This window comes from Anomaloglossus baeobatrachus, chromosome 10, assembly GCF_048569485.1.
Source record: "Anomaloglossus baeobatrachus isolate aAnoBae1 chromosome 10, aAnoBae1.hap1, whole genome shotgun sequence".
In the NCBI taxonomy this organism is placed as follows: Eukaryota; Metazoa; Chordata; class Amphibia; order Anura; family Aromobatidae; genus Anomaloglossus; species Anomaloglossus baeobatrachus.
Genome location: NC_134362.1, coordinates 56,404,531 through 56,431,219, shown reverse-complemented (window position 1 = coordinate 56,431,219; position 26,689 = coordinate 56,404,531). Strand labels below are relative to the sequence as shown.

At 52.4% G+C, this 26,689-nt stretch overlaps 1 protein-coding gene across 1 annotated transcript in view; it reads left to right on the top strand.

Moving 5' to 3' along the window:
* Positions 1 to 26,689, top strand: part of ATG2A (autophagy related 2A) — a 306,688-nt gene that overhangs the window by 6,525 nt on the left and 273,474 nt on the right. Inside the window, exons 2-9 of the mRNA XM_075326760.1 lie at positions 555 to 717; positions 6,190 to 6,342; positions 7,352 to 7,454; positions 7,685 to 7,853; positions 8,443 to 8,613; positions 10,196 to 10,292; positions 13,206 to 13,367; positions 13,487 to 13,629. Of these exons, the coding sequence (XP_075182875.1) occupies positions 555 to 717; positions 6,190 to 6,342; positions 7,352 to 7,454; positions 7,685 to 7,853; positions 8,443 to 8,613; positions 10,196 to 10,292; positions 13,206 to 13,367; positions 13,487 to 13,629 (1,161 nt within the window). The remainder of the gene's footprint in view (positions 1 to 554; positions 718 to 6,189; positions 6,343 to 7,351; positions 7,455 to 7,684; positions 7,854 to 8,442; positions 8,614 to 10,195; positions 10,293 to 13,205; positions 13,368 to 13,486; positions 13,630 to 26,689) is intronic.

Here is a 26,689-nt window from a genome sequence, read left to right as displayed (position 1 = left end):
TGCACATATTTCTAAAATAAAACATCCAATCTCAGAACAAACGGTATACTGTACTTACATTCCGCATCCTAGCGCCAGTATAGCACTAACTTTACTTTATATATGAAAATCCTGCTCGGTGGTTCCCTTTAAATCCCCTGCGACTTTCATGAAGCCATAGAAATCCCTGCAAAAGGGTGAAGTCTGCGGAGTATTTGCATCAGTGATATCCACACAATTTAGTACAGATATTGGTGCAGCAAAAACCTCTTTTGACACGTACACAGGTATGAGAAGTACAGGTTGGTGTAAATAGGTCACCTGCAATAGATCTGTCCTGGGCATTCATCATTCCCAAATTCCAGTGCCTCCTCTGGCAGGCGGTATTGCCCAATGCATAGTTTTTCGGTGAGTAGAAGAAACATTGCAGTCACTCTCCCATTATAAAATGGATTTTGTAAATTATCCCCCTCCCCCACCCACATACTACATAACTCTTCTTTATTTGTGCAGATGGCTGCAGTTTTTTTTTTTCCTGTTGTTTTTATCTTTTCCATTTCTCCATCTGATTTCAGTCAGTGAACGACCTCCTGGACTCCGCAGGGGCTCCGCTTGAAATAGTTGACGGCTTCATCGGCAGCATCTCCGTTACTATCCCGTGGTCAGCGCTCGTCACAGAGAATTGCACTTTGGAAGTTTCTGAGCTGCAGGTCACGTGTCGACCGAAATATAGAGCTGGTAAGTGCCCGTCATACCCACTGTCTTCTGTGCCCAATACACATGTGAGTTGGGGGTACGTGGTGTGTGCCACATTTAAAGGGATTTAAACTAATGGCATATTGGTATCACTTTGTGGTCATTGGGGCGTCTGACCTTTGACACCCAGCGATATAGGGTATTGAAGGGGCCGCACTGCTGGTTTAGTGAAGATTCCTCTTTTGTTTATCCTGTCTGGTGAACTCCTGCATGGTCCCATTAACTTGAACTGGGCAGTTCTGCTGATTCCTGCTCTGCATATGGTCAGGGGACTGCTGTAAATAATGAGGCAGACGCTATGCTGCCCCTTCACTCTTGTACCCAAAAAAGTTCATAGAGGTCAGATATGCTTTTTTATAAAATAAGAAAACCTCTTTACTTTACCCATGACATTTGTTTAGGTCTGCGCTGATGATTTTGACCGCTGGGGGCAGTGGCGTAACCAGAGTTCGTTGGGCCCTGATGCAAAATTTAGACCTGGGCCCTCCCCCATACCCGCATGTTGGTCAGATGTATGTATATGGATGTATACATGTAGCGTTCTAAATCCTATAAAGACATACGAGTTGTCCTCCCGCTATTATGTAGTAATGTCCTTCACCTTGTTCTAATGTAGCCTTTCCTGTGCCCCATCCTGGTTTATATGTTCCCCCGTCCTGGTTTATATGTTCTCCCCCCCCCCCCCCCCGTCCTGGTTTGTATGTTCTCCCCCCCCGTCCTGGTTTGTATGTCCGTCCCCCCCCCCCGTCCTGGTTTGTATGTCGTTCCCCCCCCCCGTCCTGGTTTGTATGTCGTTCCCCCCCCCCCGTCCTGGTTTGTATGTCCCCCCCCCCCCCCGTCTTGGTTTGTATGTCCCCCCCCCCCGTCCTGGTTTGTATGTCGCCCCCCCCGTCCTGGTTTGTATGTCCCCCCCCCCCCCGTCCTGGTTTGTATGTCCCCCCCCCCCCATCCTGGTTTGTATGTCCCCCCCCCCCCCCGTCCTGGTTTGTATGTCGCCCCCCCCCCCGTCCTGGTTTGTATGTCGTCCCCCCCCGTCCTGGTTTGTATGTCGTTCCCCCCCCCCCCCCCCGTCCTGGTTTGTATGTCCCCCCCCCCCCCCCGTCCTGGTTTGTATGTCCCCCCCCCCCCCCCGTCCTGGTTTGCATGTCCCCCCCCCCGTCCTGGTTTGTATGTCCCCCCCCCCCCGTCCTGGTTTGTATGTCCCCCCCCCCCCCGTCCTGGTTTGTATGTCCCCCCCCCCCCCCGTCCTGGTTTGTATGTTTCCCCCCCCCACGTCCTGGTTTGTATGTTCCCCCCCCCCCCCGTCCTGGTTTGTATGTCCCCCCCCCCCCCCGTCCTGGTTTGTATGTTCCCCCCCCCCGTCCTGGTTTGTATGTCCCCCCCCCCCCCCCATCCTGGTTTGTATGTTTCCCCCCCCCCCGTCCTGGTTTGTATGTCCGTCCCCCCCCCCCGTCCTGGTTTGTATGTCCGTCCCCCCCCCCCCCCCGTCCTGGTTTGTATGTCCGTCCCCCCCCCGTCCTGGTTTGTATGTTTCCCCCCCCCCCCCGTCCTGGTTTGTATGTCCCCCCCCCCCCCCCGTCCTGGTTTGTATGTCCCCCCCCCCCCCCCGTCCTGGTTTGTATGTCCCCCCCCCCCCCGTCCTGGTTTGTATGTTCCCCCCCCCCCGTCCTGGTTTGTATGTTCCCCCCCCCCCCCCCCGTCCTGGTTTGTATGTCGTCCCCCCCCCCCCTCCTGGTTTGTATGTCCCTCCCCCCCCCCCCCCTCCTGGTTTGTATGTCCCTCCCCCCCCCCCCCCGTCCTGGTTTGTATGTCCCATCCCCCCCCCTCCTGGTTTGTATGTCCCCCCCCCCCCCCCGTCCTGGTTTGTATGTCCCATCCCCCCCCCCGTCCTGGTTTGTATGTCCCCCCCCCCCCCCCGTCCTGGTTTGTATGTCCCATCCCCCCCCCCGTCCTGGTTTGTATGTCCCATTCCCCCCCCCCCCGTCCTGGTTTATATGTCCCATCCCCCCCCTCGTCCTGGTTTATATGTCCCATCCCCCCCCCCCTCCTGGTTTGTATGTCCCCCCCCCGTCCTTGTTTGTATGTCCCATTTCCCCCCCCCGTCCTGGTTTGTATGTCCCCCCCCCCCCGTCCTGGGCCCCTCCTGGTATATACTGTACTCCCCACCTCCTCGCCTCCCACGTCTCGCGGCGCCCTCTTCTATAGCCGGCCCACAGTGGTCAGCAGCTTTTATCGGTTTCCGTGCTATGGCAGCACATGCCATCATTGTGATGCGCCACCTCAGTCACGGGGATGGCTTCTGCTTGGCCGGCAGCCTGTATCGCAGTGCAGGGACCAACAGGTCTCTGCACCGTGCTACATTTCAGCTGGATGTGTGTCCTCGGATGTCCATCCAGCTGGGGCTGGGCCCGGTCATGGTTGTGATCCCTGTGACTGTGATCGGGCCGCCCCTGGCTGAGGGTATCTCCATTCTCCATAATAGCACATTTAGGTAAAAAGAAGGAATAGGCTTTCAACATGTAATATGTTTTTCCCACACAGGAGATTAGCCATTTAAAGATGAGCCTAGCAGTGACATATCCCCACTCCATTATGGTAGAATAGCTGTTGGTCAGCTATCTCACAATTATTTACAGCTTTGTTCACATCTTTGCTTCAGCCATTAAAAGGCTCCATTGCAGATTCCATCATATTTGCTGGAGGACGTGGCACAACGTGGATATAGAGACAATAGAAGTGCAAAACTGAAAATGGGCACTAGTCAAAGCAATTTAAGACATAGCAGTTTAGCAAATATAAGAGGCCATTGTCTGCATCTGAATATTGTGATAAGAGGTTCAGTGCGACCACATTAAGACCAATGTATCATTATTTATCATTGTTAGGATGCCACTTGTAAATGGATATTTATTGTAAGATGTCTGTAATGATCAGAGTGATGGGTGGGATGAACATTATTATCCCAGCAGAGGAAACCATGTTTGATTGTAGAAGATGTCGGTAGAAACGTGTACAAATTTAAAGGGCTTTCTCTATTGCTTTATTGGGGGACACAGGAAACCATGGGTCAGACATAGATCTCATAGTGTCCAGATCCCTCAGTTTGTGTCTTGACCCCATACCACCCTCTCGCGCTTGACGTTTGATGCTCTGGCAATTCCATGGTCCGAGTTCTCCCTTCTGTATCTCTTTCTCCCTCTACCTCTGATCCCCAGGGTCAACAAGAAGCTCAAGGTAGAAGGAGCGTCAGTCATCCTCCTAGCTCCAGACTGGCCCAGAAGACGTAGTGTTAATAAGTCTTCTCGCTGACGTCCTTGGAAATTTCCAAATTTTCCTGATCTTGTTTCTCGGGGTCCCCTCATCCACCAGAATTCACAGTCTCTCAATTTTAGCGGCATGGCTGTTGAAGCTGCAGTTTTAAAGGCAGGTGGTGTTTCCGATCAAGTTATAGAGAACCATGATCAAGGCGAAGAAGCCATCTTTTTCCTGTATCTACCATCGCACATAGATGGTCTTCTTTTGGTGCTGTGAAGCTAACCAGGTTGTTCCCTTATCTTTTTTTTTTGCTCCCCTCCCTGCTGGTTTCGTAGGAGTCTGGCCTCAAGTCCGGGCTGTTCCTTAGCTCCGTTAAGGGCCAGGTCTCTGTCGAAAGGTCCTGATCTGAGAGCAGGACCTTTCTACAGTGCGTCGCTCACTCTTTGCCCCCTGTCAGATCTCATGTTGACCAATGGAATTTGTTTGGTTCTGGATCCCCCCTTTAAACCCATTTAGGAGATCTCTCTCCCTTTACTCTCTTGGAAGGTTGCCTTCCTGGTGGCGATCCCCTCCAACAGGCGAGTTTCATAACTTGCTGCATTGTCTTGTTCTCCATCCCTCTTTCTCCATCAGAACAAGGTGGTATTACGCCCTGTGTCATCCTGTCTTCCTAAGGTGGTTTTCACCTTCCACCTTAACGAGGATATCATTCTTCCTTTGTTCTGCCCATCTCCTTCTCATCCTCTGGAGCGGTCTTTGTACAATCTGAATCTCGACAGTGCTGTTCGGCTCTATCTTTCCAGGACAGCATCTTTCAGACTTTCGGATTCCATGTTCATGATTCCTGATGGCCATTGCTGGGGGCTATCCACCTCCAAGGCCATCATCGCTCCATGGATCCGATCTACAAGCGTTGGAAGCATATTGAATAAAGGATAGTCCAGCCCTGCTCAGTGTCATGGCCCATACTACCCGTGCAGTGCGGACCTCCTCAGCTGTCTGACATCGGGCCTTTGGGTCACAGCTCTGCAAGGCTGCTGTCTGGTTCTTTGTGTATATGTTTACCTGGTTATACAGAGTGCACACTATTGCTTTGGTAGATGACATGCTGGGCAGCAACGTTGTGCAAGCGTTTATTTCCAGGATATAGGCCTAAGCTTATCTTCCTTCTGTTATCTCTCACCCTGCGGACTGCTGTCCCATGGTTTCCAATGTCCCCCAATGAAGCAATAGAGAAAAGAAGACTTTTGGTACTCACCGTATAATCTCTTTCTCGGAGCCTTCAGTGGGGGACACAGCACCCGCCTATATATGTTCATGCCTTACTGTTGCTTTTCCTCCTTCTCAAACTGATTAGCTTGGTTCCAGTTGGTGGGTGTAACGTGCTGAGGAGGAGTTCATTTTTTTGCATTGTTATCAGCCTCCTAGTAGCAACAGCAGCATACACCCATGGTTTCCTGTAACCCCCAATGAAGGCTCAGAGAAAGATTTTATGGTGAGTACCCAAACTCCTCTTTCTCTATATATTTTAGAGTTTCTGGAAAGAAAAAATTATCAATGAGGTCTGACCTCTGGTGTGTCTCCCAAATGCAATATTTAACTGAAAAATAAGGAGCGCTGATAGTGTAATACCAACAGATCAGTGAGGTAGATCAGGAAAAATACACTCACCTGAAAAGGTTGTGAGATAGTCACAACCACTGATAGAGCATAGGATGAAGGCGTCTGCTGCAGCCCCACAAGGATGTGCATACAAATCATAGTGAAGAGGGGGTTAATGCCGCGCATCAGCCAAAATGAAGATGTAGCATGTTGATGTTATAAACGTATTCTTTTATTCCATCGGTCTACGCGTTTTGAGGATACACCTCTCCTTCAGGACCAGTGCATCAACAAAGTATCAGTTTTGGCTGATGCGCGGCATTAACCCCCTCTTCACTCTGATTTGTATGCAAATGCAATATTTAGGAACTGTGTAGAAGGGTGGGTGCTTTGTTCTACCATTTTAGTAGCTCCCATTCAGCCCTATGGATATGACCTATCCTAGCAATGGATCATAAATAGTTATGGTGGGGGGGGGGAAAGCATTTGTATGAGCTTTACCCTTGATTTTTATTTTTCAGTGTACTTTTATGTTCTCCATTATGATTTCCCCCCCCCCCCCCCCCCCACACACACACATTTCTATCATATTTTCAGGTTCAGGTGGTGCAGAGTCACACAGCTGGTCATCATGTATGACCACCAGCATGCAGCTGGCCCAGGAGTGCCTAAAAGAGCAGGCGGAGGAACCTTCAGAGCCCTCGCAGCCCATCGAGGGTTTGGAGATGTTTGCACAAACTATAGAGACAGGTACGTTTGTCTATACACCTTACATAGCTGTTGAGCAAACACTGGTTTTACCAAAGGCTACCATCATTCTCCCTATATACACAAAGCATTTGTGGGTGTTTTAATGGGGAGAGCTCAGTAAAGGCCTCCATACACATTAGATTAATGTTGGCCGAACACGCCAATATTGACGGCTCAGCTGACTGTCTTAATTTGGTGACGGATGATGTTGGGGGGAAATAAGGATCTGGTTTGCTCGATTTTTGGCCTGCTGATCCTTTTGTTCTCTGAGGCTGCTTTCACACTGCGTTACTCTCTCCATTCAGTGGTCCCGTCGGGGCTTCTATATGAACCACCCCGCAAAACGGGATTCTGATGTGGGCCACTGACTACTGACAGATGTAGTAGACTGCATCTGGGTGTCTGCCTCCAGTAAGCGTAGACCTCCGAACATGGTGCACGATAGAGCACATGGTGACTACGTCTGCACCATTTTAACAAGTGACCCCGTTGGTGCATAGGTCCAAGTCCCATTTTGTGGGGGGTTTGGACAGAAGCCCCGATGGGACCACTGAACGGGGAGAGGAACGCAGTGTGAAAGCCCCCTATGAGATGAGCCACCTCCAGAGATATCTGCCAGAGGCTCTCTTTATAAAAAAAACCACAGGAGCTGTCTGCAAAGTGAGTGCTTCAGTGCATGGGAAAGCTGGGCAAGATGGCTACTGGCCAAAACATAATTCTGCTGATCGCTATCTAAAGTGTATCGGCGGTTTAAGCTGATAAATGGTGCATATAAATGCAGACTGCCTAAACAGTGTCTCCAACGACGTCCTCTGTCAAGGGAGAGTTGGGAGTCCCCCATACACGTCTGCCAATGCTGCTGAAATGGAGAAATGGACAGATTTGGCTTTAATCTGTGTGTTGGGGTCTTTGCTTAGTCCCTGTATTGTAGAAAGTAGCATATGACGGCATGCGTTTATTTTAGCACTGTGTATTTTTCTAGTCTACTTGTATCTTCGGTCTCTTGTAGTGCTGCGGAGGATTAAGGTGACCTTTCTAGATACCATTATCCGAATTGAGAATATGCCAGCTGAATCTGCCACAGGGACAGCCCTGGAAATACACATTAAAAGGTCAGATGTCTTTCCGTTCCAGTTTTTTAGTATGTACAGGTATAGATTTCTTTGCTGACGTTCCATTGTTCTATAAAGGGATTGATTAGAGAAAACCTCTTTCAAAATTGCTGCGGCCCAGATAATATTTAACCCGGTACCTCTCCTGGCACCCCCAAAAACACAGCATATTTAGCTAAGACCCTGTATCTGTCACCGCCATGCTCATGGTGTTTCTCGTGTTCCCTCAGGCTAGATTATTGTGACGAGGCGGTCAGAGACTCTGGTCAGACCTTCCCCGTGGACATCCATCAGCCTCCAGCTTTTATCCAGAAGATCCTGCAGCTCAGTGGGGTCTCGCTGCACTACGAAGATTTCAAGAACCGACAACAACCACCCTCTCCTATACCCGACCCCGAGGTAAGTGTGTGACGAGGCTGCTCAACATTTGTTTTCTAACAATTTTGGAGTACATTGGTTAAAACTAGATCTTTTTTTTTCGGTTCGGTGTAGTGTTTTGTTCTGTAAAATGATTGCTTTGCTTTCTTTTACTCAGAGCTAATTATTTAGACAGTTTGTTTTTTTACTGTATTGTTCCTGCTGTGTTTGCAGCCAAAGTTAACATTTGGTTAAACATTAATTTTTTTCTTCATACTTTGAAAGCAGCCGCTGATCGGCTTTAGGACTCTCATTACATAGAATTGAAAGTGGGAACAGAAAAGACGGTTCTGCACCGCCACAAACCAGCCTGATACCGTGGATCGGGCCTACATTTAAAGTGCCATCCAACATTGCTAAAAAAACCCTCCAAAAACCTGACCGCTGGAGTGGTGCTTTAAATGTTGCAATGTCTTCCAAAGATCTCTGGTCTTATAGGTGGGGGGGCACAAAGTGTGAGATAAAACACTTTTTCCAAACTGTTTTCCAGCCTCACCTCTAAAAAAGAAAAACCCAAACCCCTGTATATTATTGTCCTTTTGGAACTTTTGTTTCTCACTTATGTTCACAGAACCCTCCTGAACCCACTAAGCCGACAGATACTGATTCTCCTCAACCACTAGGGACTGCCAGTCGTCCAACACAACCCCCCACGACCCCGACCCTCCAAATAGGCAGCTGCTCTGGATGTACAGAACTGATCATCAAACTGAAGCAGAATGATATGTTTCCTGGACCGAAGGTGAGAAGACAGCTGATATGGGTCTGCAAGCTGGATATACTATAGCATGATTAAAGGGAACCAGTCACCAGATTTGGCAACTTTAAGCTGCGGCCACCACCAGTGAGCTCCTATATAGAACATTCCAGAATACTGTATATAAGAGCCCAGGCCACTCTGTATAACGTAAAAATCACTTTTATAATACTCACCTATAGGGGTGGTCCGGTCTGATCGGTGTTGCTGTTTTCCTGCGTGCCCGGCGCCCCCCTCTCTCGGGTCCGGCGCCCCCCTCTCTCGGGTCCGGCGCCCCCCTCTCTCGGGTCCGGCGCCCCCCTCTCTCGGGTCCGGCGCCCCCCCTCTCTCGGGTCCGGCGCCCCCCCTCTCTCGGGTCCGGCGCCCCCCCTCTCTCGGGTCCGGCGCCCCCCCTCTCTCGGGTCCGGCGCCCCCCCTCTCTCGGGTCCGGCGCCCCCCCTCTCTCGGGTCCGGCGCCCCCCCTCTCTCGGGTCCGGCGCCCCCCCTCTCTCGGGTCCGGCGCCCCCCCCTCTCTCGGGTCCGGCGCCCCCCCCTCTCTCGGGTCCGGCGCCCCCCCCTCTCTCGGGTCCGGCGCCCCCCCTCTCTCGGGTCCGGCGCCCCCCCCCCTCTCTCGGGTCCGGCGCCCCCCCCCCCCCCTCGGGTCCGCCCCCCCCCCCCTCGGGTCCGGCGTTCCCCCCCCCCCCCCCCCCCCTCGGGTCCGGCGCCCCCCCCCCCCTCGGGTCCGGCGCCCCCCCCCTCTCTCGGGTCCGGCGCCCCCCTCTCTCGGGTCCGGCGCCCCCCCCCCCTCGGGTCCGGCGCCCCCCTCTTTGCTGCAATTGCTGTCCTCCTTTGATCGAGCCTAGTATGGATGACATGACATACGTCATCCACACCAGCGGTCCTGTGCAGGCGCAAGGAAAGTTGAAAATCCTCCCGCGCATATGCACTACAATGCTTTGATCTGCCGTGAGGAGGGCAGAGAGAAGTACGCCTGCGCAGGACCGCAATGTCGGCTTGTGTGGATGACCTAGGACACCTCATCCATACTGTGCTATGTCGAAGGGGGAAGGCAATCGCCGCAGAGAGGAGGCCCCGGACCAGAGAGCAGCGACACCCATCAGACCAGACCGTCCCCATAGGTGAGTATTATAAAAGCGATTTTTATGTTAAGAGCAGCCTGGGCTCTTATATACAGTATTTCAGAATACTGTATATAAGGGTTCACTGGTGCTGGCTGCAGGTTATAGTCACCAAATCTGGTGACCGGTCCCCTTTTAAGAATAAGGGCAATCCAGAAGCAAATGGAGCGGCTGTGCACATGTTCGACCGCCAATTTAGTCATTCCAAATGAGGCTGCCCATTGCTCCACTTTGCTTTTTCCTGCAGCCGCATAGAGAATGAATGGAGCGGCATTCATGCATCCGATCTGCCGTGCCATTTTGTAATAGTGTCACATTTAGTATAAAACTACCTGTTTTGCTGATCTTCAGATTTTGATCCCTTTTTATTTCACCTCTGCTTCAGTCACAAGTGAAATGTTTTAAATGAAGATGCGTTTTACTCAAAATTGGTGTTTTTCGTTTCGTAGATGGAGATTGATGGGAAGATCGGGTCTCTTCACATGTTCCTGAATCCACATCAGATGGCTAACTTGCAACAACTTTTGGATGCTTTAAGTATTTCAGGTGAATGAACTATCCCGCAGCTCGTCATTGCATTAAATGGTTAAAGCAGCCGTCAGCAAAAATGTATTTTTGCCTATGTAGCACTGCATGGGCTGTTATTGAAGAAGAATGTTAATGTTTTAGTTGATCTATTTCTGGCTTGTTTGCCATCTTGATTTTTTTCTCTTCTTATATGGATTTACTAGCATAGCCTGTGTCTCACAATGCCTTAGACTTTGCAGAGGGCAGCAAGTCTCATCATATCCTACTTGCTACTGTCTAATGACCAGTGATAGATCAGCGACATAGATCCGCTCTCCCCAGACTCACCGCAGTCTCATTGTATCCTATGTGATGGAACTTCAGACTGTCACCCTGCTCGTGATAAGTTTCTACCTGTCAGCTCTTGTAAAGCTGCATGCCAAAGAAATCAGTGATTTTGCACAGCACTTATATATCATGAAATGTGAGTCGGGGGGGGTTCTCTGGACTCCTCTACTATATAAAGGACGTAGTATGAGATATCGGGTCCACCGGGAGTTTCACAGGGAAGATAGTAATTTATATATAGAGGTGCAGAATATTAAGCCCGCTTTACACGCTACAATATATGTAACGATGTGTCGGCGGGGTCACCTCGTAAGTGACGCACATCCGGCATCGTAAGGTACATTGTAGCGTGTGACAGCTATGTGCGATTGAACGTTAAGCGTTCATCGCATACATGTCGTTCAATTACTAAAAATTGAACGTCAGGTTATTCAATGTTCCCGAGGCAGCACACATCTCAGTGTGTGACACCCCGGGAACGATGAACTGCAGCTTACTTGCGTCCTGCGGCTCCCGCCGGCAATGCAGAAGGAAGGAGGTGGGCGGGATGTTTACATCCCGCTCATCTCCGCCCCTCCACTTCTATTGACCGGCTGCCGTGTGACGTCGCGGTGACGCTGAACGTCCCTCCCACTCCAGGAAGTGGACGTTCGCCGCCCACAGCGAGGTCGTATGGACGGGTAAGTACGTGTGACGTGAAATCGTTTATGCGACACGGTCAGCAAATTGAACGTGCCGCACATACGATGGGGGCGGGTACGATCGCATACAAAATCGTATGCAAAATCGTAAGGTGTAAAGCTGGCTTTAGAGCTGCCAGGAGGGATTTATTGGGACATAATGTCATCCTGCAGTTCAGAGGAAGACTCTTTCTGTCTGCATATGAGAACATGTACTAGACTGGATCGTTACCCATAATACACGAGGAAAATGAATGTAATGAATATAGCTGGCGCGTTACTAATCTTTGTGCAAAATTTGCTGAAGTGCCGCCTTATTTATTAAAGTGGTTTTTGGGTTTCACAAAATTCTTGTCCCCAGGTGCAGTTGGTTTAAAAAAAACAAAACAAATTGTGCTTTACTCACCCTACCCGGGTCCATCACTGAGTCTTTGTCACTGCTCCAGTTTTCTGTTAAAGGGAACCTGTCAGGTGCAGTATGCACCCAGAACTACATACAGTCCTGGGTGTATATTGCGAATCCCTACCTAACTGTCCCTTTATCTAGTAATATACATAAAGAGATATTTTAAAAAAAAGTATTTCTAAAGATCCTTTAAGATATGCTAACCAGTGCAGTGACTAGTCGCAAAGGCGTTATATTTCCTGACTAGTCGCCCTCTTAGCCCCTGTGGGCGTGCTAACATGCTATTCAATGCCCTTTGCCTAGTGTTATCAGTGGTGACGTGCGTACCTGTGACCGTTGTCGCCGTCTGAGATGCTGGGTTTAGGCTCAGTGCGCATGATCAAAAGTCCCCAGCACTTCCGATCATGAGCACTATGTAGCTAGGTGTACACATCTGTGCTTCAGAAAGGTCTAGTGTGCATGACCAGAAGAGCTGGGACTTCAGATCACGCGCACTAAGCGTCTCAGACCCAGCGTCTGAGGCAGTGACAGCGGACCCAGGTACGCGTATCCCTGCCGATGACGCTAGGCATTGGGCATTGAATAGCATCTTGGCATGCCCCTGTGGGGGTGTTAACATGCTAACAGGGCGGACTAGTCGGGGGGATATAACGCCCTTGCGAGTAGTAGGCTATTCAATGCCCATTGCATCAGTGGTGACGCACGCACCTGTGTACATTGTCACCGCCTTTAACGCTGAGCTTAGGGTCAGTGCGCATGATCAGAAGTCCCGGCACTTCCGGTCATGCGCAGTAGACCTCTCTGAAAACCATGATGCGTACACCCGGCTTCATAGTGCGCATGACCGGAAGTGCAGTGACTTTTTTTTTTTTTTATCATGCGCACTGACCCTAAACCCGTCGTCTGAGGCAGTGACAATGGACACAGGTATCAGGTATGCATGTCACTGCTGATGGCGCTGGGCAATGGGTATTGAATAGCATGTTAGCCCCTGTGGGTGTGCTTACATGCTAAGAGGGCGGACTAGTCGGGGGAACTAACACCCTATTGCGACTAGTCCCTGGCCTCATTAGCATATCACAAAGGATCATTAATAATACTTTTTCTAAAGATTTCTTTATCTATGCTACTAGATGCTGGGACAATTTGGCAGCGATTAGAAATAACTGGTGGTTCTAGGTGCATAATGCACCTGATAGGTTCACTTTAATGTCTGCAGCACCAACGTCAAGTAGATGGAGCTGCAGTCAATCAATGACTTCAGCAGCTCTGAGTAGTTTGTGCCAGCCACTTCGGCAGGACCGCTGAGCTCCGAGATTGGCTGCAGCGTTGTCAACATGATCTCAACTCTGCAGACAGTAACAGACAGCGGACGCAGCAGCGGAGACTCTGCAAGGTGAGTAGCGCACTGTTCATTTGTTTAAGAAAAAACTGCCTGGGGTTTCCTGAAGCCAGTGCACCCCTTTAAGTATCTGAAAAGCTTTTAAAGGGATTCTGACAGTGGGTTTTCTATTACAGAATCAAACAGTGTTAGAGAGAAGTTGCTGAAGAGTCGCCCACTAGACATGGAGGATCTGAAGCTTATAGAACAGGATCTGAACCAGCAACTTCACTCCGGACCCGGATCCTTATTCGTGCCCGATCCAGAACTCATTTCCTTTCAGAATTTAGAGAATGGAGGTGAAGATTTTACCAGTTTTTCTGCAAACTTTGTCTTTCTCCAGAATAATGTTACATGAATGAAAGTAAAACTGAAAATTGTAAAGAAATTGAAATGTTCTCCCCCCTCCTCCCCCCAGATATGTTTTTCTCCATGGCGGCCATGACAAACAGTGTCACTTCTGTCCGATCCGCAAATGACTTAACCGATGTGGACCTTGATTCTTCAATTTACAGTGATTACAGCAATGCCCCGTTCCAGGGGCCGGCCTTTGCTCCTGGAGTAAGTATGGACAGCTGTACAGTAAATAATGGATATGCTACTGAGCTTTTCATTTGTGTAATTGGAAGCTTGTTAAAGGGAACCTATCATGTCCCCACTTTGGACGCACCTCTATCATTGAAAGTCGGCAGCTACCTGGAGGAAAAAAAAATCATTTTTTCACAGGAGCTGCGCTTTTAGCAAGGCTGCTGCACATCATTGTAACCCTATTAGCCTGCTGATTAACACTATATTTGCAGATTAATTGTGTTTGGGGACATGACAGGTTCTCTTTAAATAGGTTGTGGCTGGTATAGGCAGGTTTCATGTCCTGGATTCTTGTCTCTTAACCAATCTGGGAAACACCACTACCAAATAAATATAGTATTTTCTTTGTCGCTCCATTGGGAGACCCAGACAATTGGGTGTATAGCTTCTGCCTCCGGAGGCCACACAAAGTATTACACTTTTAAAAAAAAGTGTAACCCCTCCCCTCTGCCTATACACCCTCCCGTGCATCACGGGCTCCTCAGTTTTATGCTTTGTGTGGAAGGAGGCACACATCCACTCATAGAAAAAAAAAAAAAAAAAGATTTCTCATACATAGTATGACGGATGGAAGAAAAGAGGTCCCCTATGGGGTCCCCGGCATGCTCCCTTCTCACCCCACTATGTCGGCGGTGTTGTTAAGGTTGAGGTACCCATTGTGGGTACAAAGGCTGGAGCCACATGCCGTCTCCTTCACCATCCCTTATGCGGCTCTGGGAGAAGTGGGAGCCTCACCGGTCATTCACCTGCTGAGACCGTGCTCCATCCGCAGCCCCTGGTGGAACCTGCTGGACCGGAGCGTTTTCATCCCCAGGGACCGGGCCCTGCACCTTCAAGGTACTCTGTGTCCCCATGGGGGGACGGTACGGGGAGAGAGGTCGCCTTTCTCCCCAGTAGCGCCGTCCGTTGTTTTTTCATCGGACTACTGCGCGGCCGTGCCTGCTTGTCGGGCACGGTCTTAAATTTAGTCCCCGGCTTCATCGCGGCCTAGTCGCGAAAAATCCCGCCCCCGGGCCTGCTTGTCAGGGGTAAGGGCGGGATTACCGACAGAGGGCTGGATCATCTTTGCATGTCTCCCCTCCCCTCTCATGGACCACTATGGGGCCTCCAGATTCCCGCCTTTTGCCGGCGCTGCCCATGGCTCCACTCCCCCCTTGAGAGCTCCGGCGGCCATGTTTGGCATTCTGCCGGTGTATGCTGCAGCTGCACAGCTCTACAGCTCCGGGGGACCCACGACAGGGAATCTGGAGGACACCAGCGGTTGGTAAGCCACACCGGTCACCCGGTGCTGGTTCCCCTAGGGTGCCGTGATAGAGATTATATATATATATATATATATATATATATATATATATATATATATTCGGAACGGCTGTTTAACCCTTTCCCATATACCCTCAGTGGTCGCTCTCCTAAGGGACACTTATTGCTTACAGCCTGTCGTCCACAAGGAGCAAAGCCCCTAAGGCACAGGTTTTTTCTTTGTCGCTCCATTGGGAGACCCAGACAATTGGGTGTATAGCTTCTGCCTCCGGAGGCCACACAAAGTATTACACTTAAAAGTGTAAAGCCCCTCCCCTTCTGCCTATACACCCCCCCGTGCATCACGGGCTCCTCAGTTTTTATGCTTTGTGCGAAGGAGGCACACATACACGCATAGCTCCACATTTTAGTCAGCAGCAGCTGCTGACTATGTCGGATGGAAGAAAAGAGGGCCCATAACAGGGCCCCCGGCATGCTCCCTTCTCACCCCACTCTGGTCGGCGGTGTTGTTAAGGTTGAGGTACCCATTGCGGGTACATAGGCAGGAGCCACATGCTGTTTTCCTTCCCCATCCCTTAAGGGCTCTGGGTGAAGTGGGATCCTAATCGGTCTCCAGACACGGGGACCGTGCTCCCTCCGCAGCCCCTGGGGAATCTGCTGGACAGGAGCCGGGTATCGTCAGGGACAAGGCCCTGCTACTGTGAGGTACTCTGTGTCCCCTTGGGGACGGCGCATGGAGCGCTTGTGTCATACACGCTGCAGCACTGCTGGGTGTGTTAGTGCGCCGGGACTACCGCGCTGACCGCGCTTGTTTGCCGGCCGCGCTTGTAACTTTAGTCCCCGGCTTCTGCGGCCTAGTACCGCATACTCCCGCCCCCGGGCCTGCCAGTCAGGGGAAGGAAGGGACGCTGCACTGGACGTCAGCGCTGAGGGCTGGAGCATACTTTGTATCCTCCTCCCCCCCTCACTCAGCACAGTGGGGCACCAGATTCCCGCACTTTCTAGGGCACGCCCACGGCCCCCTCCTCCTCACAGAACGCCGACAGCCATTCCTGTCAGCACCTCTGACGCTGGAGAGGAGAGACAACACGGCTCTGGGAGGCCCAGGCAGGGATCTGGTGGTCACACAACCGCTTGAGCGGTCGGTAAGCCGCACCTGTTATAGGTGCTGGCCCCCCTGGGCGCCGAAGTGTATATATATATATATATATATGCTTATATGCTATACATTTACTCTGTACGGTCGCACTGTTGGTTTTTGGCTATATACCCTCCTGGATTGTACTCAGAGGGGACAACAGCATGTCGTCCGCAAAAAGCAAGGGTGCCAAAGCACAGGCTTACTTTGCAACCTGTACCTCATGTGCGGCTATGCTACCGGCAGGTTCCACCTACCCTCATTGTGTGCAATGCTCGGCCACTGTGGCACTTACTCAGCCGGAGCCTCTGCCACTGGTGGCCCAAGTGGAACCACCTGCTACCACTGTCCAGGTGACAGGGACGGAGTTTGCAGTATTCGCTGACAAACTTTTTGAGAGTATGGATAAATGGTCTGCTAAGATACTAGAGGCCTTGCAGTCCAGACCGGTAACACAGGCCCCGGGCACTGTTGAATCATTGACCCCAGGCCCCCCTCAGTTGGAGCAGCAAAGTGCCCCTGGGGTGACTCATAGGTCCCAAGGTGAGGTCTCTGACACGGACCGCAGTCCCAGACCGCCTAAGCGGGCTCGCTGGGAGCCCCCCTCGACCTCATCACACTGCTCAGGGTCTCAGCAGGAGGACTCTCTAGAGGATGAAGCGGAGGTGGCAGATCAGGATTCTGATCCTGAGGCCGCTCTCAACCTAGATACACCTGAAGGGGACGCCATAGTGAATGACCTTATAGCGTCCATCAATCAGGTGTTGGATCTTTCTCCCCCAGCTCTTCCAATTGAGGAGTCAGCTTCTCAGCAGGAGAAATTCCGTTTTAGGTTTCCCAAGCGTACAATGAGTACGTTTCTGGATCACTCCGACTTCAGAGAGGCAGTCCAGAAGCACCGAGCTTGTCCAGATAAGCGCTTTTCTAAGCGCCTTAAGGACACACGTTATCCCTTTCCACCTGACGTTGTCAAGGGCTGGGCTCAGTGTCCCAAGGTGGATCCTCCAGTCTCCAGACTGGCGGCTAGATCCATAGTTGCAGTGGAAGATGGGGCTTCACTCAAAGATGCCACTGACAGACAGATGGAGCTCTGGTTGAAATCCATCTATGAAGCTATCGGCGCGTCTTTTGCTCCAGCATTCGCAGCCGTATGGGCACTCCAAGCTATCTCAGCTTGTCACGCGCAGATTAATGCAGTCACACGTGCCTCTGCTCCGCAGGTGGTGTCATTAACCTCTCAGGCGTCGGCGTTTGCGTCCTACGCCATTAATGCTGTCCTGGACTCTGCGAGCCGTACGGCGGTAGCATCCGCCAATTCGGTGGCAGTCCGCAGGGCCATGTGGCTACGTGAATGGAAGGCAGACTCTGCTTCCAAAAAGTTCTTAACCGGTTTGCCATTTTCTGGCGACCGCCTGTTTGGTGAGCGATTGGATGAAATCATTAAACAATCCAAGGGAAAGGACTCATCCTTACCCCAGTCCAAACCAAACAGACCTCAACAACGGAATGTACAATCGAGGTTTCGGTCCTTTCGGCCCGCGGGCAGGTCTCAATTCTCCTCGTCCAACAGGCCGCAGAAGGATCAGAGGAACTCCGATTCATGGCGGTCTAAGTCACGTCCTAAAAAGACCGCCGGAGGAACCGCTCCCAAAGCGGCCTCCTCATGACTTTCGGCCTCTTCACACCGCATCCTCGGTCGGTGGCAGGCTCTCCCGCTTTTGCGACGCCTGGCTGCCACAGGTACAAGACCGTTGGGTGAGAGACGTTCTGTCTCACGGTTACAGGATAGAGTTCAGCTCTCGTCCCCTGACTCGATTCTTCAGAACATCTCCGCCCCCTGAGCGAGCCGATGCTCTTCTGCAGGCGGTGTGCACTCTGAAGGCAGAAGGAGTGGTGATCCCTGTCCCTCTGCAGCAACAGGGTCACGGTTTTTACTCCAACTTGTTTGTGGTGCCAAAAAAGGACGGTTCTTTCCGTCCTGTTCTGGACCTAAAACTGCTCAACAAACACGTAAAAACCAGGCTGTTCCGGATGGAATCGCTCCGCTCCGTCATCGCCTCAATGTCCCAAGGAGATTTCCTAGCATCAATCGACATCAAAGATGCTTATCTCCACGTACCGATTGCGCCAGAGCATCAGCGCTTCCTGCGTTTCGCCATAGGGGACGAACAACTTCAGTTCGTGGCACTGCCTTTCGGCCTGGCGACAGCCCCACGGGTCTTCACCAAGGTCATGGCAACAGTGGTCGCAGTCCTACACTCTCAGGGACACTCGGTGATCCCTTACTTAGACGATCTGCTTGTCAAGGCACCCTCTCGAGTGGCATGCCAACACAGCCTGAACATTGCCCTGGAGACTCTCCAGAGATTCGGGTGGATCATCAATTTCCCAAAGTCAAATCTGACACCGGCCCAATCATTGACATATCTAGGCATGGAGTTTCATACTCTCTCAGCGATAGTGAAGCTTCCGCTGGACAAACAGCGTTCACTACAGACAGGGGTGCAATCTCTCCTTCAAGGTCAGTCACACCCCTTGAGGCGCCTCATGCACTTCCTAGGGAAGATGGTGGCAGCAATGGAGACAGTTCCTTTTGCGCAGTTTCATCTGCGTCCTCTTCAATGGGACATTCTCCGCAAATGGGACAGGAAGTCGACGTCCCTCGACAGGAACGTCTCCCTTTCTCAGTCAGCCAAAGCCTCCCTTCGGTGGTGGCTTCTTCCCACTTCATTGTCGAAGGGGAAATCCTTCCTTCCCCCATCCTGGGCGGTGGTCACGACGGACGCGAGTCTGTCAGGGTGGGGAGCGGTCTTTCTCCACCACAGGGCTCAGGGTACCTGGACTCAGCCAGAGTCCTCCCTTCAGATCAATGTTCTGGAGATAAGGGCAGTGTATCTTGCCCTAAAAGTGTTCCAGCCGTGGCTGGAAGGCAAGCAGATCCGAATTCAGTCGGACAACTCCACCGCGGTGGCATACATCAACCACCAAGGCAGAACACGCAGTCGGCAAGCCTTCCAGGAAGTCCGGCGGATTCTGCTGTGGGCGGAAGCCACAGCCTCCACCATATCCGCAGTTCACATCCCGGGAGTAGAAAACTGGGAAGCAGACTTTCTCAGTCGCCAGGGCATGGACGCAGGGGAATGGTCCCTTCACCCGGACGTGTTTCAAGAGATCTGTTGCCGCTGGGGGATGCCGGACGTCGACCTAATGGCGTCCCGGCACAACAACAAGGTCCCGGCATTCATGGCACGGTCTCACGATCACAGAGCTCTGGCGGCAGACGCCTTAGTTCAGGATTGGTCACAGTTTCAACTGCCTTATGTGTTTCCTCCTCTGGCACTCCTGCCCAGAGTGTTACGCAATATCAGGTCCGACTGCCGCCGCGCCATTCTCGTCACTCCAGACTGGCCGAGGAGGTCGTGGTACCCGGATCTGTGGCATCTCACGGTGGGTCAACCGTGGGCACTACCAGACCGACCAGACTTGCTATCTCAAGGGCCGTTTTTCCATCTGAATTCTGCGGCCCTCAACCTGACTGTGTGGCCATTGAGTCCTGGATCCTAGCGTCTTCAGGGTTATCTCAAGAGGTCATTGCCACTATGAGACAGGCCAGGAAACCAACGTCCGCCAAGATCTACCACAGGACGTGGAGGATATTCTTATCCTGGTGCTCTGATCAGGGTTTTACTCCCTGGCCATTTGCCTTGCCCACTTTTCTTTCCTTCCTTCAATCCGGATTGGAAAAGGGTTTGTCGCTCGGCTCCCTTAAGGGACAAGTCTCAGCGCTCTCTGTGTTTTTTCAGAAGCGCCTAGCCAGACTTCCTCAGGTACGCACGTTCCTGCAGGGGGTTTGTCACATAGTCCCTCCTTACAAGCGTCCGTTAGAACCCTGGGATCTGAACAGGGTTCTGATGGCTCTTCAGAAACCACCTTTCGAGCCTATGAAGGATATTTCTCTTTCACGCCTTTCGTAGACAGTGGTCTTCCTAGTAGCAGTCACATCACTTCGGAGAGTGTCTGAGCTAGCAGCGCTGTCATGCAAAGCTCCTTTCCTGGTGTTTCACCAGGACAAGGTGGTTCTGCGTCCGGTTCCGGAATTTCTCCCTAAGGTGGTATCCCCCTTTCATCTCAATCAGGATTTGCACTTGTTAGATCTGGTGAGAGCACTCAGACTCTACATTTCCCGTACGGCGCCCCTGCGCCGCTCGGATGCACTCTTTGTCCTTGTCGCTGCTCAGCGTAAAGGGTCACAGGCTTCCAAATCAACCCTGGCTCGGTGGATCAAGGAACCAATTCTCGAAGCCTACCGTTCTTCTGGGCTTCCGGTTCCTTCAGGGCTGAAGGCCCATTCTACCAGAGCCGTGAGTGCGTCCTGGGCTTTGCGGCACCAGGCTACGGCTCAGCAGGTGTGTCAGGCGGCTACCTGGTCGAGCCTGCACACTTTCACGAAACACTATCAGGTGCATACCTATGCTTCGGCAGATGCCAGCCTAGGTAGGCGAGTCCTTCAGGCGGCGGTTGCCCACCTGTAGGAAGGGGCCGTTTTACAGCTCTATTACGAGGTATTATTTTACCCACCCGGGGACTGCTTTTGGACGACCCAATTGTCTGGGTCTCCCAATGGAGCGACAAAGAAGGGAATTTTGTTTACTTACCGTAAATTCCTTTTCTTCTAGCTCCAATTGGGAGACCCAGCACCCGCCCCTGTTCCCTTCGGGCTGTTGTTCTTTTGTGTACACATGTTGTTCATGTTGAATGGTTTTCAGTTTTCCGAATTTCCTTCGGATTGCATTTACTTTAAACCAATTTATAAGTTTCCTCCTTACTGCTTTTGCACCAAAACTGAGGAGCCCGTGATGCACGGGGGGGTGTATAGGCAGAAGGGGAGGGGCTTTACACTTTTAAGTGTAATACTTTGTGTGGCCTCCGGAGGCAGAAGCTATACACCCAATTGTCTGGGTCTCCCAATTGGAGCTAGAAGAAAAGGAATTTACGGTAAGTAAACAAAATTCCCTTCTTTCGCAGCCTGTACCTCTTGTGGGGCTATGTTGCCTGCGGGATCCACCTACCCTCACTGTGATCAATGCTCGACTCCTGCCACGCTTGCTCAGCCGGAGCCCAGAGCATTTGTGGGCCCCTCGGCTCATGTAGATCCCCCTGCTCCTCCTGAGCAGGCTGCAGGGACAGAGTCACCGTCATTGGCCTCTTTCGCTGAGAAACTCTCTGTCACTTTCTCAATCCATTGCACAGTCTATGGACAAATGGTCATCTAAGCTCCTTGAGGCATTGCAGTCCAGACCGGGCTCTTCACAGGCCCCGGCCCCTGTTAGTTTGTCTCCTCCAGGGCCTTCTCGGTCCGCGCCGCAGCGCGCTCCCAGGATAGCTCCTAGGTCCCAGGCGGAGGACTCCTGCCCGGATCGCAGTCCCAGACCGGCTAAGCGGCCTCGCTGGGACTCTTCCCCGGCCTCCTCACGCTGCTCTGGATCTCAGCTTGAGGACTCTCAGGATGACGAGGTGGACGTGGGAGCTCAGGGCTCTGACCCTGACTTCGCCCTCAACCTTGATACCCCTGAGGGGGACGCCTTAGTAAATGATCTTATTTCGTCCATCAACCAGGTGTTGGATCTCTCTCCCCCGCCTCCACCTGTATAGGAGTCGGTTTCTCAGCAGGAGAAACACCAATTTCGATTCCCCAAACGTACGCGCAATACGTTCTTTGATCACTCTAACTTCAGGGACGCTGTCCAGAAGCCCAGAGCGGTCCCGGACAAGCGGTTTGCTAAAAGGCACTCTGACACGCGTTTTCCCTTTCCACCTGAAGTCGTTAAGGGCTGGGCACACTTTCCCAAGGTGGATCCGCCAGTCTCTAGATTGGCTGCTAGGTCCGTTGTGGCTGTTACCGATGGCTCATCCCTGAAGGATGCCACTGACAGACAGACAGAGCTCTTGGTGAAGTCTATTTATGAGGCCAGGGGCGCGTCTTTTGCCCCGGCCTTTGCGGCTGTGTGGGCTCTCCAAGCAATCTCGGCATGTCTGACTGAGATTAATGCTGTCACGCGGAATTCTGCTCCGCATGTGTCTTCCTTGACCTCTCAGGCATCAGCATTTTCGTCCTATGCCATGAACGCCGTCCTGGACTCTGCTAGCCGTACGGCTGTAGCATCCGCTAACTCCGTGGCAGTCCGCAGGGCCATGTGGCTGCGCGAATGGAAAGCAGACTCTGCTTCCAAAAGGTTCTTAACTGGTTTGCCTTTTTCTGGCGAACGTTTGTTTGGCGAACGGTTGGATGAGATTATTAAGGAATCCTCGGGAAAGGACTCCTCCTTACCCCAGTCCAAACCAAAGAGACCTCAGCAGAGAAAAATCCAATCGAGGTTTCGGTCCTTTCGTCCCTCCGCCAAGCCCCAATCCTCTTCGTCCAACCGGCCGGAGAAAGGCCAGAGGAACTCCTATGTGTGGGGGTTCAAGTCACGCCCCCAAAAGGCCGCAGGAGGCACTGCCTCCAAGACGGCCTCCTCATGACTCTCGGCCTCATCTAGCCTCATCCTCGGTCGGTGGCAGGCTCTCCCGCTTTGGCGACGCCTGGTGGCCACATGTTCAAGACCGATGGGTGAGAGACATTCTGTCTCATGGCTACAGAATAGAGTTCAGCTCTCGACCTACGGCTCGTTTTTTCAGAACCTCCCCACCCCCCGCACAGGCAGACACACTGTTTCAGGCGGTGGACGCTCTAAAGATGGAAGGAGTTGTGATTCCCGTTCCCCTTCAGGAACGTGGTCGCGGATTTTACTCCAACTTGTTCGTGGTGCCAGAAAAGGACGGGTCTTTCCGTCCCGTTTTGGACCTCAAGCTGCTCAACAGACATGTGAGAACCAGACGGTTTCGGATGGAATGTCTCCGCTCGGTCATCGCCTCGATGTCACAAGGAGACTTTCTAGCATCGATCGACATCAAGGATGCTTATCTCCATGTGCCGATCGCACCCGAACATCAACGTTTCCTGCGTTTCGCCATCGGGGACAAACACCTCCAGTTCGTCGCATTGCCCTTCGGCCTGGCGACAGCCCCACGGGTCTTCACCAAAGTCATGGCATCCGTCGTGGCGGTCCTGCACTCTCAGGGCCACTCGGTAATCCCATACTTGGACGATCTCCTAGTCAGGGCCCCTTCTCGGGTGGCGTGTCAACGAAGTCTTACCGTCACTCTGGCGACTCTCCAGCAGTTCGGGTGGATCATCAATTTCCCGAAATCCAAGTTGACGCCGACCCAATCACTGACTTACCTCGGGATGGAGTTTCATACCCTTCCAGCGTTAGTCAAGCTACCGCGGGACAAACGGCTTTCTCTGCAGGCGGGGGTGCAGTCACTTCTTCGGAGTCAGTCACACCCCTTAAGGCGCCTCATGCACTTCCTGGGGAAGATGGTTGCAGCTATGGAGGCAGTGCCGTTCGCGCAATTCCATCTACGGCCACTCCAATGGGACATTCTTCGCAAATGGGACAAGAGTTCGGCTTCCCTCGACAAGAACATCTCTCTTTCACTTGCAACCAAAACATCACTTCAGTGGTGGCTCCTACCCACATCTCTGTCTCGGGGAAAATCCTTCCTCCCCCCAACCTGGGCCGTGGTCACCACGGACGCGAGCCTGTCAGGTTGGGGAGCGGTTTTTCTCCACCACAGGGCTCAAGGAACCTGGACTCCAATAGAATCGTCCCTTCAGATCAATATTCTGGAGATAAGGGCAGTATATCTAGCCCTATTGGCTTTCCATCGGTGGCTGGAGGGCAGGCAGATCCGAATCCAGTCGGACAACGCCACTGCCGTCGCCCACATCAACCACCAAGGCGGCACTCGCAGTCGTCAAGCCTTCCAGGAAGTCGGGAGGATTCTGCAGTGGGTGGAAGTCACAGGCTCCACCATCTCCGCAGTTCACATCCCGGGCGTGGAAAACTGGGAAGCAGATTTTCTCAGTCGTCAGGGCATGGACGCGGGGGAATGGTCTCTTCACCCAGACGTGTTTCGAGAGATCTGTCGCCGCTGGGGAACGCCGGACGTCGATCTCATGGCGTCACGACACAACAACAAGGTCCCGGCCTTCATGGCACGGTCTCAGGATCACAAAGCTCTGGCAGTGGACGCTCTGGTCCAGGATTGGTCGCAGTTTCGACTGCCATATGTGTTTCCCCCTCTGGCGATGCTGCCCAGAGTAATACACAAGATCCGGTCCGACTGCCGTCGCGCCATTCTCGTCGCTCCAGACTGGCCGAGGCGGTCGTGGTATCCGGATCTGTGGCATCTCACGGTGGGTCAACCGTGGGCGCTTCCAGACCGCCCAGACTTGCTGTCACAAGGGCCGTTTTTCCATCTGAATTCTGTGGCCCTCAACCTGACTGTGTGGCCATTGAGTCCTCGCTCCTAGCGTCTTCAGGGTTATCTCAGGATGTAATTGCCACCATGAGACAAGCCAGGAAGCCTACGTCCGCCAAAATCTATTACAGGTCTTGGCAAATCTTCTTATCCTGGTGCTCTAATGGTTTTGCTCCCTGGCCGTTTGCTTTACCCACATTTCTTTCATTCCTACAATCTGGAATGGACAAGGGTTTGTCCCTCGGCTCTCTCAAGGGCCAAGTGTCGGCGCTCTCCGTGTTTTTTCAAAAGCGTCTAGCCAGGCTTCCGCAGGTCCGCACGTTCCTGCAGGGGGTTTGCCACATGGTCCCACCTTACAAACGTCCATTGGAACCTTGGGATCTTAACAGGGTTCTGACGGCTCTTCAAAAGCCGCCTTTTGAGCCGCTGCGGGATGTCTCTCTCTCCCGTCTTTCTCAGAAGGTGGCCTTCCTGGTGGCGGTCACATCACTTCGGAGAGTGTCTGAGCTTGCAGCGCTGTCATGCAAAGCCCCCTTCCTGGTTTTTCACCAGGATAAGGTGGTTCTGCGTCCTGTCCCGGAATTTCTCCCTAAGGTGGTATCCCCTTTTCATCTAAATCAGGATATCTCCTTGCCTTCCTTTTGCCCTAATCCAATTCACCAGTGTGAAAAGGATTTGCACTCTTTGGATCTAGTGAGAGCACTCCGGTTCTACGTGTCTCGCACGGCGCTCCTGCGCCGTTCAGACGCGCTCTTTGTCCTTATCGCTGGCCAGCGTAAGGGCTCTCAGGCCTCCAAGTCAACCTTGGCTCTGTGGATCAAGGAACCGAATCTCGAGGCCTACCGTTCTTCTGGGCTTCCACTTCCTTCAGGGTTGAAAGCCCATTCTACCAGAGCCGTAGGTGCGTCCTGGGCATTGCGGCACCGGGCTACGGCTCAGCAGGTGTGTCAGGCAGCTACGTGGTCTAGTCTGCACACTTTCACGAAGCACTATCAAGTGCATGCCTATGCTTCGGCAGACGCCAGTCTAGGTAGGCGAGTCCTCCAGGCGGCGGTTGCCCACCTGTAAGAGGGGGCCGTTTTCGGCTCCTTTTCTTGAGGTATTCTTTTACCCACCCAGGGACTGCTTTTTGACGTCCCAATTGTCTGGGTCTCCCAATGGAGCGACAAAGAAAAAGGGAATTTTGTTTACTTACCGTAAATTCCTTTTCTTCTAGCTCCTATTGGGAGACCCAGCACCCGCCCCTGTGCCCTTCGGGCTGGTTGTTCTTTTGTGTACACATGTTGTTAATGTTGATTTGTTCTTATGGTTCATGGTCTTCAGTTCTCCGAACATCCTTCGGATTGAATTTACCCTAGACCAATTTATAAGTTTTCTCCTTCCTGCTTTTGCACCAAAACTGATGGGCCCGTGATGCACGGGAGGGTGTATAGGCAGAGGGGAGGGGTTACACTTTTTAAAGTGTAATACTTTGTGTGGCCTCCGGAGGCAGAAGCTATACACCCAATTGTCTGGGTCTCCCAATAGGAGCTAGAAGAAAAGGAATTTACGGTAAGTAAACAAAATTCCCTTTTTTCGGATTATAAACGCACTTTTCCTCCCAAAAATTGTGGAAGTAAATGAGGGGCGCATCTTTATAATGCGAATGTAGCTTACTGGGAGGTCGAGAATGGGCGCTGTGGTGAGGGCTGTGGTGCGGGCTGTGCTGGTTGCGGTGGGGGTTGTGTGGAGCAGGGTCCTGCGGCGTGTGAGATGATATGTCGGCAGTGTGGGCTTTAAATATTGGAGGCCAGAGTCGACGCGTGCACAGATGGAGCTCTAGGCTCAAGATCTCATCTGCGCCCACGCTGCCATTGGCCCATAGATCTCCCAGAAGTGGACTTAAGTAAAATGGCACCCAGAGTTGGCGGGTGCGCAGATGAGATCTCGGCTTGTCATTGAGCCGAGAGCTCAATCTGGGCACGCGCCGACTCCGGGCGCCATTTCGTTGAAGCCTGCACCGCCAACAGAGCATTTGGGATACCTGCCGCACTGCCCTGCTCCACACAGCCAGTACGGCCCCTACCGCAGCCAGCACAGCCCCCACCATTGCGCCTGGCAGCATCTCTTTAATCCAGCAACGCCCCTGCCTACGGTGACTCCCCCCACCCCCCTGCACCGCTCCCCCCCACCCCCCTGCACCGCTCCCCCCACCCCCCTGCACCGCTCCCCCCACCCCCCTGCACCGCTCCCCCCCACCCCCCTGCACCGCTCCCCCCCACCCCC